This window comes from Melopsittacus undulatus, chromosome Z (genome assembly GCF_012275295.1).
Source record: "Melopsittacus undulatus isolate bMelUnd1 chromosome Z, bMelUnd1.mat.Z, whole genome shotgun sequence".
Taxonomy (NCBI): domain Eukaryota; kingdom Metazoa; phylum Chordata; class Aves; order Psittaciformes; family Psittaculidae; genus Melopsittacus; species Melopsittacus undulatus.
In genome coordinates, this window is record NC_047557.1 from 63121406 (window position 1) to 63136578 (window position 15173).

General features: G+C 42.4%; 1 protein-coding gene across 1 annotated transcript in view; it reads left to right on the forward strand.

The window, feature by feature from the left end:
* The first annotated feature begins 9909 nt into the window (after positions 1-9909).
* Positions 9910-15173, forward strand: part of HSD17B4 (hydroxysteroid 17-beta dehydrogenase 4) — a 67759-nt gene continuing 62495 nt past the window's right edge. The window contains exons 1-2 of the mRNA XM_005142971.4: positions 9910-10088; positions 12698-12751. Coding sequence (XP_005143028.1) covers positions 10031-10088; positions 12698-12751 — 112 coding nt within the window. The 5' untranslated portion in view covers positions 9910-10030. The remainder of the gene's footprint in view (positions 10089-12697; positions 12752-15173) is intronic.

Genomic DNA, 15173 nt, shown 5'->3' on the forward strand with positions numbered 1-15173 from the left:
TACCTTTGTGCCTAAAAAAAAAAAATAGTGCTTTTGAATGCATTACAGAGGTTGTACTTCAGCATGAACATCAAATGAAGACTGCCGTTTGCATAAGCATTTGCAGAGAAACCTTACAACTGTTTCTCATTGCAATTTGGGCAAGGTCAGCCAACATTCATGGTTAAGTGGCAAACGTCTGTACTCTGGATTAAACAACCATCAAAGGAGATTATAGCTGTCCAGAAAAGTTCTGTAATACCTTATTTTTATGTTTTGCACATAAATGAAAATACTTCTGTGAGTTTCCTGTCTATCTTCAAAAAAAAAAAAAAGCTACCAACCCCACACTATGGCTGTTACTCAGAAAGTTTAGACAAAATAATGTAGTTATTTCCAGTTTGTTAAAAAATCCCCACCCTAGTATTTGTTCTTATAGAGAAAGAAGTTCTAAAAACCTGTTCCATACTGAATTAGTAATCTGTTTGTGCTGAAGCTTGCACAGTGCAGCTGAAATTATATTGCAGCTTTGTCATTCATATTTGTAGCTAGCTACCATGTGATTTATTTTCCCTCTACAAAAATAAAGTAGTATCTTCTTACAGGCTGTGTTAAGAGCTCCCTCTGTTACAGCAGTGCTTGATCTATATCACATACCAAGATTTCTTAATTTTTAAACCACAAATTGCTGTACTTTCATTTCTTAGTACTCAGATTAATATTTACAGTTCTGTTTTCCGACCTTAAAGCTGGTATTTATGAACAGGACATTCCTGAATCACTTTTGCTTGGGAGCTTGGGAAATACAGGAACTGACATACCTTCTAACAATCTGTAAATTTCTATTTGCTATCACAAAACTAGTTTTTGGAGAAATATCCCTTACAGCATTTTTTCCTATTAGGGAGCAGAGTGAAAAGAAGCAGCTGACAGCTTTGGGATATCCCATAATTACACAGTATCAAGCGGAGAAGCAGACAATAATGATTAAGAATAATGGAATTTAGGAGGCACATTACTTGCCCAGCTTTCCCAAGCAACCGAAACCTGTTTGCTATTTGTTGTTCTCCCCTGTGGGAAAGTCTTGGTGTGGTAGGTGGAGGACAAAGGTGGAGCTTCCTACAGTTACTGTGATTTAGATATAAATTATTTTTTACCATCACATGTAAGACCTTCCACTTGTCTGCTCTAAAAATCTTAACACTGAATTTTAAAATCGTACTTCCCATTTGTTTAATGACAAACTAATTCCTATTTCAACCTGTATTCAGTATGTAGGAAGAAAGATAGGGTGCACAAGGCTGACTTCTATTTTGTTTCAGTGTTTATTAAGCACATAAAATACGAGCTAAAAACAAAATAGAAGTCAGCCTTGTGCACCCTATCTTTCTTCCTAGATAATTTTTTCTTCAGTCAGTAAGTGTTTCTGGGTGCTATAAAGAACCTTCTTGGTGGGTATAATTCTGAAGGTTTTGATAAGTGCAGGTTGTTACCAGGATAAAATAGTTGGTTTTTCACCCACTTGTTTTCCAGTTCCTGCTGGCACCTTTCCGGAGTATCAGCCCCACTGGTCTTTAAACATGGCAAGCTAAAGCTCTTTATTAGCAAAACACCTGTGGTACATTCAAATTACATTTTTCAGAATACATTTAAAGCTGATTGTATAGGCCAAGCCACAGCCAATAGTGGATGAAAAATACTATTACATTTAAGTTGTGTTAAATTTTCTTAATGCAGAAAACACAGTGGTGTATATGGAATAAATGAGTCCAAGTAGGGCCCATATGCCACCAACCATTATTTTCTTGGATGGGAATGGCAGTGCAACAGTTCTACGGCATTATGAAATACAGTTGAAAAATTACTTGGCTTTCTTGAGCAGAATTTAGTCTCCTTTTACTCCAGGAATCTATTTCAGCAGCCAGGCTTTCAGTCCTGACAAGAAAGTCCCCTGGCTGTTGATAGATTATCATTAATTAAGGGTTTCTGTGACACGAAAGGCTAGCCTTTCCCCATTCCTGAAGTGCTCAGCTGATGCTTTCAGGTTACTTCACTGACTAGACTTGAGATACTGTGGGATTTGTTCTTTATTTATTTGGGATTTGGTTTCTTTTTGTGGAGAGTCAAGACTTACAACTGTGTATCATCTGCTGGGCTTGCTAAAAGATTGCAGAAATAAAACAGACTGAACTAGTGCTTTAAGGAGCGGTGCGGGGAGTGCGACCTGGGACGTGACATGAGATCAGCTGTTAATCTGAAGAAAGCTGGTTCTGTATCTCAAGGATCTTGATAACTCAGCAACAGAAAAATTATCTCACCCTTGCAACTAAAGCGACTCTTTGCCCAAATGAAAAGCTGTCTCAGTTACAGGCTGCCTAATTTGATTTCAATGGTATGGACACTCCCAAAGGCATTTTTGATGTGCCATCATATGAGAAACTATTAAGGAAAAAAGGAAAGTTCAGCACTTTTCTGGGAGAAAGGGCTGTGATCAAACAAAGACCTCATTCAGTTTGCTTTGCCGTCCTCACTAAGATAAGGTCTACTGCCTACTGTAAGCATAGGCATTTGACTTTAAGTCAGACAATATATTTAAGATTACAGTTCCAGTATCCTATGACACTGCAATCTACAGTTTACTCCAAAGCTAGAACTAAGAAGATCAGTTTGACAATATGGAAACAGGGAAGGAGGCCCTGTACAAAACAGTATTGATGAAAACTAGTTTTGGTACTGTTTCGAGATGGAAGAATCTTGACTTGGGAATTCAGACTTCCAACCTGATTAGCAAAGCAAGTGCTGAAGAGGAGTACAGCCTCCTACAGGAAGAAGTGTTTATATTGTTACTTAGTTAAGTAGCTGTTCTCCATCTTGCTTCTCAGGTAGTGAGATATTCCATAATGCACATATTCTTGAATAAAATTGCTCTTTACTGTGGGCTGGGGAGGAATTTTTGCCACAGTCTATCTGCACCTGTGGTGTTTGCCTTATATTTGCATTTTTGGGGTGGTTGGAATGAAATCTGGCAAAGTGGGTATTTCTGAGCGACACAACTAGAAGTCTGCTCTTTATTTGGGGTAATTAATGTGTGCTGTTGTGCAGAGAAAGCTCCTGTAACATCAGGATTCAGCACTATAGAAGGCTGTTGGTGGCAGCTTGAGGGAAGAAGCCATTTTAGGAGACACAATTTTAAAGTAGCTTATCTATCTTTTGTGCATGTTTTTTGTTTATTAAAGGAGCCACCTACATTTATTCTATGAGCAGAACCTCTTGGAATTTTTTGTTGTTTGAAAGCTTGATATGGCTGTTAACTCAGAAAGCAACTGCACTGAATCAGTTCTCAGGAGGCAGTTCAAGTCTTCCATCTATTCATTACAGATTCAGCTCATCTGCAAAATTTATTTACCCATAACTTGGTAGTAGTGCCAATATGCACCTGATTTCCACAGACTGTGACATATGGTTATTTGTTAGTCTTTTTACTTCTTACTTTAGTCCCTGTATTCTTTTTTGGATAAAATGGAGTGGTTGTGTTACAGGAGCAACACCATAACCCTTTGCTGGCACCTCCCTAACATCTCTCCACAGGACATATTTTCAAAGCTGTAGATGTGCACAAGCAACTAGTTTCTGCTTAATGAATTTGTTCTACTAACATGTTACTACATACCAGCTCAGCAGTCCACCAAGCCCTGACTGACCCAGGGCTTCAGTCTCCCTTAAATTCTACGTCTCTGATGGAACCAAATGGCGAGCTTCCATTGTGCTCTGCTTGTGCCCCCAGCATGGATTTTCTACTTAATTGAGTGGTATGTGCTACAAATGCCAAAATTAACGTTTCTTGCCAAAACAGGGACATGAGACCTCCTGTGATGTGGGTAGTTGACAAGAGCTATAAAAATGTTTGCATTTACACTTGCAGTTGGTTCATAAGAAGACATTCACTATTAACTATATAGTGGGCTGCTTCTCAGTGTCACATCAGGAAAGCTGCTTTTCAAGCTCTGAGGGTGACAATGGATTCACTGGCAAGAAAAAACAACTCACTAACTGTTGTAGGCTCACAGAAAAACAAGAACACAAGGGAATATGAACTGGAAGGTAAGTAATACTATTTGCTGTTCTGCAGATGAAAGAAATCAGTATAAACACTACATGCTACCAGTGAAGAATTCCTCAGCCAGGGTTTCTACCACATAAATTGTATACCTAATCAAACTATGTAGTTTTCTTTAATTACTTTACTAAGGGAGTAATTAGTAGAGTGTGGTGGGACACACAGTTTGTATGCAATGAACACTTGTGACTAGCTCAGGGCCAAGATGTATCAATGAACTCTCTGCACTGGCAGACAGAGTGTGCCTGCAGAGTGAGGGAGAGAGGGAAAATGGGGACGATGACCTAGCTGCAAAGGAGGCCTCTTTTGTCATGGCAGAAAACACCTATTTTCAAAACCCTCCCCAGCACTAAGGCTGTGGGGAGATACCATCTGTTGCAGGCCATGTAGTATTCAGTGAAGTGCGTCACAGTTTTTAATATGGATTCAGTATCTAGCTGTTGGTCATGGCAAAAACCATCTGCTTGCCCTCTTCACTTCCATTTGTAGAGAAATGTTTGTTCCAAGTGAACAGGCCTCTACAAATCTCCATAAGCAAAACCATTTAGAAAGCAAAGAAGGCACTTGAAAATGACCCCTACGATTCAAACAGATCTTACAGTGATACTAAAAACTAGAGAGTAAAGCAAATCAGTCAATTCTTTTATCTAAACAAAAGTTTCAAAGGTGCTCACCATCTACTACAGCAGATGGCAGAAAACACTTTAAATGGGATTAAGACTCCTATAGTATCCACACCACATGCAACCTCAAGTTTACAAGAGAAAATCCCCTCCCAGACAAACAGTTATCTAGTCTGCCAATTGGAAGAATGCCGTTAGAACATACAACTAATTTGTCCAGTGCACATCATGAAAATACACTGTTTATAAAATAACTAGTGTCGGCATTGAAGTGTAACAGAAAAAAAACATCATCATACTCAGTACTGCTTTGGGTTTTCAGTGAATCTTTCCTGGTGTAAAAAGCCTGCTGAGCAGGAAGGGTTAATAATAAGTAGTTGTGCACACCTAGTCTCTCCCTAAGAAACAAAATAAAGTATACTTGGTCCTCTTTTTTGACTCATTTATTTCTTTTTCAGTTTCAACCACTTTAAACCCTGTCTGGCTCTGGAATCTGGATATGCTGCTGTTAACCTTCCACAATGGCTCACTCATTCAAAACTCAGTTTGGCACCTGCTATGGATTTGTGGCTTGACACCCACTCCATTCAAGTTTCCACCTAATGTCACCCCACTTTGGTTAACAGTGCCGCTGTTTTGCCCTCATACTTTGTTTCAGACTGATGCAAATATTTTCTGATAACTGTATATAACTTTTGGAGCAAATCACTTCAAACTATTAACGAAACCCATCAAACCCCTTTCCATTCTGAGTGGTTCTTTGTATTCTGGATCTTTTTAATACACACAGGTTTCAGTTTAAAAAACATAAAAGTGATATACTTTCACTCCAGTGCACTTCCTGTTGTGTTTAGACAGGGGGAGGAGAGAGGGAAGAAAATCTGTTGAGAAAACTCCAGTTTTATTTATTGTTTTGAAGTGTGAGCTCTTTGCTGATTCTAATCCCAGTTTATGCACCAAAATGTGGAAGCTGTAAAAGACAGTGACTTGTTAACAAGGCCTGTTTGTTAGCTACCTAAAGTACAAATTACGCTATAGAAGTACCTAAAGGCCTTACCTTACTTGGGGCATGTAGGGTAGAATTCTTTCCTTGAATCGACCATCATCTAGAAAATCCCAACCCAAAACCAGGACACAGAAGACTATGGAACCTGACAGGTGAGATCTGAAATGGCCAGTTCAAGATGACGTAAGAGGCCGGAACCAGCACTGAAAATGAAACAAATTCTCCTAGGACTCCTTGACAGCCATGCACTCAGAATGATGCTGCTTTAGATAGATACAATTATATAAAGGATCATGCAAATAAATTTGGTAGTGTAGGGTTGACCACATTAGTTCCTGGGAGTATTTCCACTCTAAACTAGATGTTTATAGGAGTGTATGTAGAGCTGACTAAGTCAACAAATTACCCTAACAAATTACATCCTAACTTACTGCACAGTACAGAAGCAAGACCCTAACACTCTTAACAAATGCATGGGAACAAATAAGGGTACATAGTGCTCAGCAGACAGCACCATGGCTACACACTGCATCCATACAAAGCTCTCTTCTGTGCACTGCATCTTTTGAGGTACACCATGTGCCAGGGTGGTGCTGGAGGGCCAGCCAGACTGCTCTCACAGCAACTCTCGGCCTGAAGACCTCTCTGTCTTCTCCCAGGCAGAAGCCCTAGATCACAGCATAGCAACAACAAACAAAATACTGAGTGTGAAGGCTACACAGACACTTACTTCCTCAGGAAGATCAATTGCAAACTGACTCACTGCCCTGCACTCCCGGGAAAGAGCTTCCTCCTGCTATAGGTACAGACGAACCACAATCACTTCTCTCTGCAACGCACAGCCAACTGCAGCGATTTGCTGTTGGGAAATTTGCTCTTGTGTTAGGTTGCATTCAAATGAAATAGGCAAACTTTGAAAGTGTAATTAGTTGTGAGGGTAATTTGTGCCAATTAATAGAATGCCAGAATAACACATGCTTCCAGTGCAAGGGATTGCTTCTGCATGCATTCAACATTATTTATCATGCTTTTTTTTTTCTCACTAATTATCTGCCCTTTTCTTGCCTGACTGCAGAACAATTTTTTGTAGTTTCCAGTGCATAAACATAACGTACCTATACAGTCAGAAGAAATGCTACCCCAACAGTGTAACTATTGGCTAAGTAAAACCAGCTTGTACTAAAAGCAGTGTGCCTTCGACTTGACTTGACTAAGCCTTTTTTAGGTTTGTCATGTAAGAATTTCTTGCGATGTGTTGTCAGTTTTAGTATAGCACAGTGCTACCTCTAGTGTCCAAACTGTCAATCGCAATTCCAGGATTCAATGCCATTTCTCTGTTCAAAAAGAAGTGCATGTAATAAAATCACAGCCAATACATCTCTGATGCTAATCATAGAATAGTCAGGGTTGGAAAGGACCTTAAGATCATCTATCTCCAACCCCCCTGCCATGGGCAGGGACACCTCACACTAAACCATGTCACAGAATCACAGAATCCCAAAGGTTGGAAGGGACCTTGAAAGATCGTCTAGTCCAAACACCCCTGCAAGAGCAGGGTAACCTAGAGTACATCACACAGGAACTTGTCCAGGCGGGCCTTGAATATTTCCAACGTAGGAGACTCCACAACCCCCCTGGGCAACCTGTTCCAGTGCTCTGACACTCTTACAGTAAAGAAGTTCTTCCTGATGTTAACGTGGAACCTCCTATGCTCCAGTTTACACCCATTGCCCCATGTCCTATCACTGGACACCACTGAAAAAAGCCTAGCTCCATCATCCTGACATCCACCCTTTACATATTTGTAAACACTGATGAGGTCACCCCTCAGTCTCCTCTTCTCCAAGCTAAAGAGACCCAGCTCCCTCAGCCTCTCCTCATAAGGGAGGTGTTCCACTCCCTTCATCATCTTTGTGGCTCTGCACTGGACTCTGTCAAGCAATTCCCTGTCCTTCTTGAACTGAAGGGCCCAGAACTGGATTCAATATTCCAGATGTGGCCTCACTCAAGGCTCTGTCCAACCTGGCCTTGAACACTAAGAGTGATGGAGCATTTGCAACTTCCTTGGACAACCCATTCCAGTGCGTCACCACCCTCACAATAAGAAAGTTCTTCCTTATATCTAACCTGAACTTACCCTGTTTAAGTTTTAACCCATTACCCCTTGTCCTGTCACTACAGACCCTAATGAAGAGTCCCTCTCCAGCATCCTTACAGGCCCCCTTTAGATACTGGAAGGCTGCTATGAGGTCTCCACGCAGCCTTCTCTTCTCCACGCTGAACAGCCCCAACCTTCTCAGCCTGTCTTCATATGGTAGGTGCTCCAGTCCCCTGATCATCTTCATGGCCCTCCTCTGGACTTGTTCCAACAGTTTCATGTCCTTTTTATGTTGAGGACACCAGAACTGCACACAATACTCCAAGTGAAGTTTCATGAGAGCAGAGCAGAGGGGCAGGATCACCTCCTTTGACCTGCTGGTCATGCTTCTTTTGATGCAGCCCAGTATATGGTTGGTTTTCTGGGCTGTGAGTGCACACTGCTGGCTCATGTACATTTTCTCATGTTACAGACCAGTTGAGGTCATAAATGCCAATTTCTCCTAGTCTGCAAGTCTCTAAATAGGTAACACTTGCGTAGCTATCAGCTCTTTTAGTGTAGACAGTAAAGCACTACCAGCCATGAAAATAATCTGCAGCTCCAGAAATAATCCAGACCATATGAACTGTAAAAGAAAGGTTAATTGTTAATTAAATTTAATTTGTACAGAAGGAGTATATAGATGATTTCCCCCAGCAAAATAAGACAGTCAGCTGCTCAGAGTTCTCGGCATACCTTACAGTTATATTGTAGATGACATTGCCTCACATCACATCATGCTTATATAATATAATGAATAGGCACATTCATTCTTACTTAACCCACCAGCTGGTTTCACAAAATACATCATCTCTCCTAATTTTTTATTTCCTGTACTGTACCCTTGCTCCACTCTGGTGTCACTACTAGCTGCATCTCTTCACTAACTGCTCCAGCATGGGTCCTTTCCGTAGAGTGCAGCCCCTCAGGAGCAGGCTGCTCCAGCATGAGTCCCTGGGGAGTTGCAAGTCCTGCAGCAAACCTGCTCCAGTGTGGGCTCCTCTCTCTATGGCTCCACAGGTTCTTCCAGGAGCCTGCTCCAGCATGGACTGCCCATGGGGTAACAGCCTTTTTTGGGCATCCCCCTACTCCATTGTGCACCTCCATGGACTGGAGGGGGATACCTGCTCCACTGTGGACCCCCATGGGGTGCAGGGGCACAGCTGCCTCACCATGGTCTGCATTAGAGGCTGAAGGGGAACCTCTGGAGCACCTTGTCCCATCCTTCTTTGACCTTGGTGTTTGCAGGGCTGCTGCTCTCACAGATTTCTCACTCTTCTCTCCCACAGTTGCTGCACAGGGGTTTTACCCTTTCTTCTCACAGAGGCCACAGCACCTTGGCTGTGGGGCTCAGCTCTGCTCCGTAGTGGGTCAGTGGTTGCATCTGGTGCAGGGCAACTCCTGCAGCCTCCTGCCAGCCCCTGGGCACCTGCACAAACACAGCCTTCAACATAGAGAGGCAAAGTCTGCGTGGGAAAAAAAGGTAGTATATTTCACATTAATTGTTCCATTTAATGAACTCCCACAGCCAGGGAAGCAACAGCTGGAAGCAGCAATTTGTACTGGGAATTAGTAAGAAAAAGAAACCTGACATAACATAAACCGTAAGATTACTATGAAGGCCAGGTTGGAGAGTCTTGGGTGACATGGTCCAGTGTGAGGTGTTCCTGCCCATGGCAGGGAGGCTGTAAATAGATGATTTTAAGGTCCTTTCCAACTGCAACTATTCTATGATTCTATGAAGAAAATAAAGATGAGCTTCATATGGAGGGGTGATGCCTACCTACACTCAAGCAGCCTCACCTTGAAACCCACCCAACCCAGCCGCGGCCCCTTCAGACACCCGTGAAGACGTGCCCGCGGTGAGTCAGGGCAGACGAGCTCGCGGTTTACGCCCTGTATTTCACAAGCGGCTCTGTAACAGTGTGCAAACGGGATAACCCCTCCCCGGGACAGCCACCTCCCGCCACTCATAGCCGCGCGTCCCTTCCGCTCTCTCCCTTTAGCCCGGACTACGTTTTCCAGAGGGCGGTGGAGGCGACGGCGCATGTGCGGAGAGTCTCCTCCTCGCCCCTGCCTCCTGGCCGTGCCCTACCATACCCAGCTGCGTACTGACAGCAGGGGAGAGCTGCCGCGGAGTGTAGGCGGTCGCGGGGCAGTGGAGAGTCATGGCAGCGGGCTTGAGGTTTGACGGGCGGGTGGTGCTGGTGACCGGTGCCGGAGGAGGTGAGCAGTGCCGTCCCTTCCTGTCCAAGGGCGCGGTGTGGCGGGCAGCGGCCGAGTCCGTGGCGGGGCTTCTAGTGGGAGGCCGGAGGGTGCGGACAGGCTGCTGTATGCCCGGCGGTGGCCGCCGGGGGTGTCTGTGAGGGCCTCTCGCGTCCAGCCAGGGTGTTTTGCCTGGGAAGGCAGAAGCGTGTCGGCAGGAGAGGGGCGCGCTGCAAGGGAGCTGGGCCTGCGGCCGGCCGGTCAGGTGTCGGTCCTCTCCGCGGCGGTGCCAAGGCTGTACAGGGGTTACCGCCAAGCTTGCTTTGAGCTGCTGCAGCTAAGTATGAGCTCCGTACTGCTGAAAATGAGCTTGCCAGCACTGTCGCTCTGCGTGCTGTTTTTTAAATACACAGTAGAAGTCACACCACTTGCAGTAATGGATGTCATGCCGCATGTACTGTTTTGGTATCCTAATTCCTTCCCGTTTCGCCTTGGACCCAGTGACTGACGCTTACAACCTGCGTGGTCTGACACAGTGCTGTTCCAGGAGGGGTTTCACATGTGCCAGTGTACAAACCAGCCTCCAGCCTGCCGCTGCCTTCCCAGCCACCTGGGAAGGCCTTCTGGAGGCACAGAGGAGTAGGCAGCAGAGAGGACAAGGGATGGGGAAGAGGTTTCATTCAGCAGGAGGGCTGGGCTCTCCCGGGAACAGGGAAGGTGGTTCTGCAGTGGAATGCTTGGTTTTGCCAGGAAATGTTGGGTTTGTATTTGTTGTGTTGTGCTTTTTGCTTTTTCATAATTTTTTTCTCCTCATGTTTTGTTTGATTGTGTTTATTTTTCCCCTCTTTGAATGCATGCTTTGACCTTTGCCTACTCTGGTTTTTCCAGTGACGATAGGAGCTGAATGTGGCCAAGAGTGGAGCAAAATTTGTTGTTGTGATAAGCTGCTAAAGGAGCTTGTTCTGTCGTCCTTTAGGAAGGTTCTTTCTTCCCACAGTGAAGTTTTGCTCTATTTTGTGGAGCCACATTATAGAGAAGTCACTTTGGAGGCCTAAATTATGTGATGTCTTGCAGAGGACTATGAGTATGAGATTCTGTGGAAAGCAATCAGGTCACCTGCAGCTGACAAACCAGAGAATAACTGAGGCCAGATCTTTGCATGGTGATTTTCAGTTATTACCAGACCTGTGAGTTATGTGCTTCTCTATGAAACAAGTCTCACTGAAGAACAGGTTAAGATCTTAGGTATAAGCAAAACAAAGACATTGCCAACACTGATTTTCTAATTGGATGCTAGTGAGTAGCTCAGAGCTTGGGATTTATCTGAAACATCTTGATCACGAGTTTGTTTTAAAGTAAGGCCTTTTTTCACATAAGCATCTAAAAATGCATGTTTCTTTCGCATTTGGGCAAATCCCCTGTTAAGTATTGTTGCGGCCTGTCATGTAGCATTGCCACTGCAAGCTAATTTTTATTTCAAGATTCATTTTGGTTCTTAAGCATTCATTCCTTGCTTGCTAATTGAGAATACCAGCATATATAACATGGTCTGGGTTTTGTGCACTTCTCAGTTATGTGGCTTTACAAAAAAAAAAAATAATTCTTGGACTTCGTTAACATCAGGCAATGGCTGCACCTCATGTGGTACATTCCATTGCAGAAACTCATTGGAGTCTTAAGGAAAATTCCAGTTTGTTGGTGTGAGATTAGGGTGTTTCAATACAAGCTATATAGTTCTGATTTTTCCCCCCGTTTTTTCTTTTAAGACCTAGCTCTGAATGCTTTGTTGAAGGTCAAAGAGATACTGTTGCACTTGAAGAAACTCTTTTCTGACCACTCATATTTTGATCAGTCAAAACTCAGTTGCCTTTGTAATGAAAAAATGATCAATTTCAATAACTTTTGAATGATACAGTGGAAAATTATTTCTCACAACAAATAACTAATGTATAACACACCTAGAATCTAAGCTGGAGTAGAGGTGCACAAGTCTTACTTTTGAATGTGGGGCAAAAAATGAGAGTCTTTTGTTACGATAGGTAAACTGTGGATACATCTGGTTAATTGTGGTATTAAGTAGTTTCTTTATTTCTGAATAATTGGAGGAGTTTTGTCCGTACATCTTCACTGGCAGTTAAATTTTGTTCAGTTTCTTCTTCAAATCTTAAAGACAAACTTTAACCAGGGATGTATCTTATTCACTTAGAATGTAATTAATTAACTTGAAACATCCCCTGCTTCTTCAAGGTTACATCAAGACATTAAACTTTGTACCTTACAAATATATTTTTCTATCACAAACACAAAGTCAGCAGCAGACAGCTTTCTCTGATGGTTCTGTCCAGTGCAGTAACAAAGAGTAAGCATGGGGATTGTTATTTTTTTTCCTTCTTCTGACTGGAGGCTTTTGTCTGTAGTTTATCTGTTTTGTTTACTTTCATGTTTTGAGTTTCTGTGAAACTTCTAACTCCTGGGGCAACCAGTGTTTTACTTTGAACATTCAAGGTGTCTGTGTTGATTTGGTGCATTTTTCCTTAAGTGGTTCATTTTTGTGTAGCTTTTTCTCTTGAGTTGTGATCCAGGAAAAAATTGACTCTTCTTTTTACCTTTTTTTTGTTATTTTGAACTAGGTTTGGGCAGAGCATATGCTCTGGCTTTTGCAGAAAGAGGAGCTTCGGTGGTTGGTAAGTTTTATTTATGTTAACTGATTTGATCTAGACAATAACCTTTGCCTTTTTGCATTGCATTCAACAGTCCATGCCCTTTCAGACAGTAACCTTTGTTATTTAATATTTATTTTATCTTTTGCATTTACATTTTGCTTCTAAGCGTTATTTTCTTATGCAATAAGTTGCCCAAGTTTGACCAAGGGCTTATTTTTGCTGGAAAGACAGTTTGAATCAAGTAGTTTCCTGGACTTAATTTTCATCCATGTATACCAATCTTTGCTGTGGGTTGTGGCCAGAGAGGGTATTGTCTTGGATGAATACTGTTAAGAAACTTTTAATGTCACCATCTGAAAATGTATGTTATCTTCTGTTACCTTACTCCAGGAAAGAAGTTTTTGAAATCTAGAAAGGACAGAATGTACTGAAAGTACACTGCATTGTTTCTGCAATGTATTGCACAGGAGGTCCATCTGGTCTCAATGACAGTGGCAGATAGCTCTCAGTAAAGGATTTCTGATAGTTCCATAGTCATTTGGTTGAACCTTCTTCAGTAAATACTTAATTGTGCAAAATGCTGTATCACAAGCTAATTTTGAAGGTTCAGTTACGTTCCTGGGCACTCTGCAGCTGTTAGCATTGCCATTTTTAGACAGGATGTTAGGAAAAGATTCTTCACCGAAAGTGTTGTCAACTGCTGGAACAGTCTGCCTAGGGAAGTTGTTGAATAACCTTCCCTGGAGGTGTTTAGAAGACTGTGTAGATGTGGCACTTTAGAGACGTGTTTTAGTGGTGGACTTGGCAGTGGTAGGTTAACAGTTGGACTTGATCTCAAAGGTCTTTTCCAACCTAAACAGTTTGATGATTGTATGATTTGACTGTCTATGAATTACTTTGTACAGGTATGGTTGATGAGTTCAAAGTTACAAGTTCAAACAAATAGCGAATGAGAACCTACTTGCTGATTTTTAGTAGCTTTCTCAGAAAAATCACAATCTCAATGTACAAAATTTCATAAGATTTGTTGGTTTTTACTTTATTGATTAAATATGAAAGTCTCCATGGAGGAAAAGACACTGCTGGGTGCCACCTTTGATGCCTTATTTACCAGGAAATGAATGTGAGTTCTTGTTTAACAAAAATTAGATACAAAGCGGCCCAAATGTTTAATTTTATTGACTCTGTATAGCTAGTGGTGTTCTGACTTTCCAGAGTGATCTAAAAGAAAATGTATGGGGTGATCACAGCTATTACTTTTTTATCTTGTGGCCGTGTTGCACAGTAGTTAAATCAGTAAGTTAAGAATTGACTGTTGGTAAGGGAAACTTCTTGTTTCCCTTTGGAAACTGCACTTCACCTCCTCTTGTAGTGCTTTGCAGTTACCTCTATGTGCTTGTATTTACTATTCTCGTTCTCTTATGGTTCTGACTTCAAAGTGTTGAGAAGTTACTTGTGTAAAGATTATTTTTCAACTCAAGCAGATATAAGACATCTTGTCTCTTAAGAACAAGCTCCCTTTCTAAGTTATGGAATTTAAGGTACATTGTAAGAACAGTGGTCAAATACTGTAGCTGAAGTTGGGACCAGTGATGCACGCACGGATAGACTCCACAACTAGTTAAAGTTGTAAAGTAGGCGCTGAGGTGCATGGGGATAGCTTCTCCAAAGCATGCATACCTCAGGGTTGTTCTCCCTTTACATTTATTCTCTTAAGGTATACATAGACATGAGGTTGCTCAATCCGCTTATACATATTTATTATCTATCCCCGCTTCGTATTATAATGAGCTGGAAGGTCCTTTGCACCTGCGCAGTGCCCCTTCTGGTCATGGGCAGGGGTCTCAGGATGAAGTAAATGAGTCTTCCTCTTGTGGGTAGGGGTCTTCAAGATGAAGTAAATGAGTCTTCCTCTGCTTAAACTTTACACCTTTTAATCTTCAGACATGGCCTTAGGGTCTGGTCGGTGCCCAGTCTGCTTCTCCCCGGCTTCTCAGTAGGACCAAACACCTGTGCTTTTGTTATGGCCTTAAGATTTGGTCGGCACCCAGTCTGCCTCTCCCCGGCTTATCAATAGAACGAATCATCTGCTTTTGTCCCTTGTCAGTAGAACTAGCATCTGCTTCTCCCCCTCTAGCAGTAACCAATGCCTTGGCAAGATGGCAATGGCAGGTACTTAGGACAGACAATACTTCTGTTTAAGCAAAGGAATTCCTTTAACCCGCTTGTACAATTTCTCTGTATTACCCCCCTGTACATTGGTTACCCCTGTATCACCAGTGCATCCCAACAAGGGAGCTTTCTTTGGTTCCACATCTCTGTGTGCAACCTTTTGTTGAGTGAATTGCTGTCCGTGTGGTTAGATTAACCTTTCCTTGTCACCCAAAGGCTGCCTGCTACCACTGTTGTTGTGGTTTTTTTGGTTTTTTTTTTTTGGTCATGC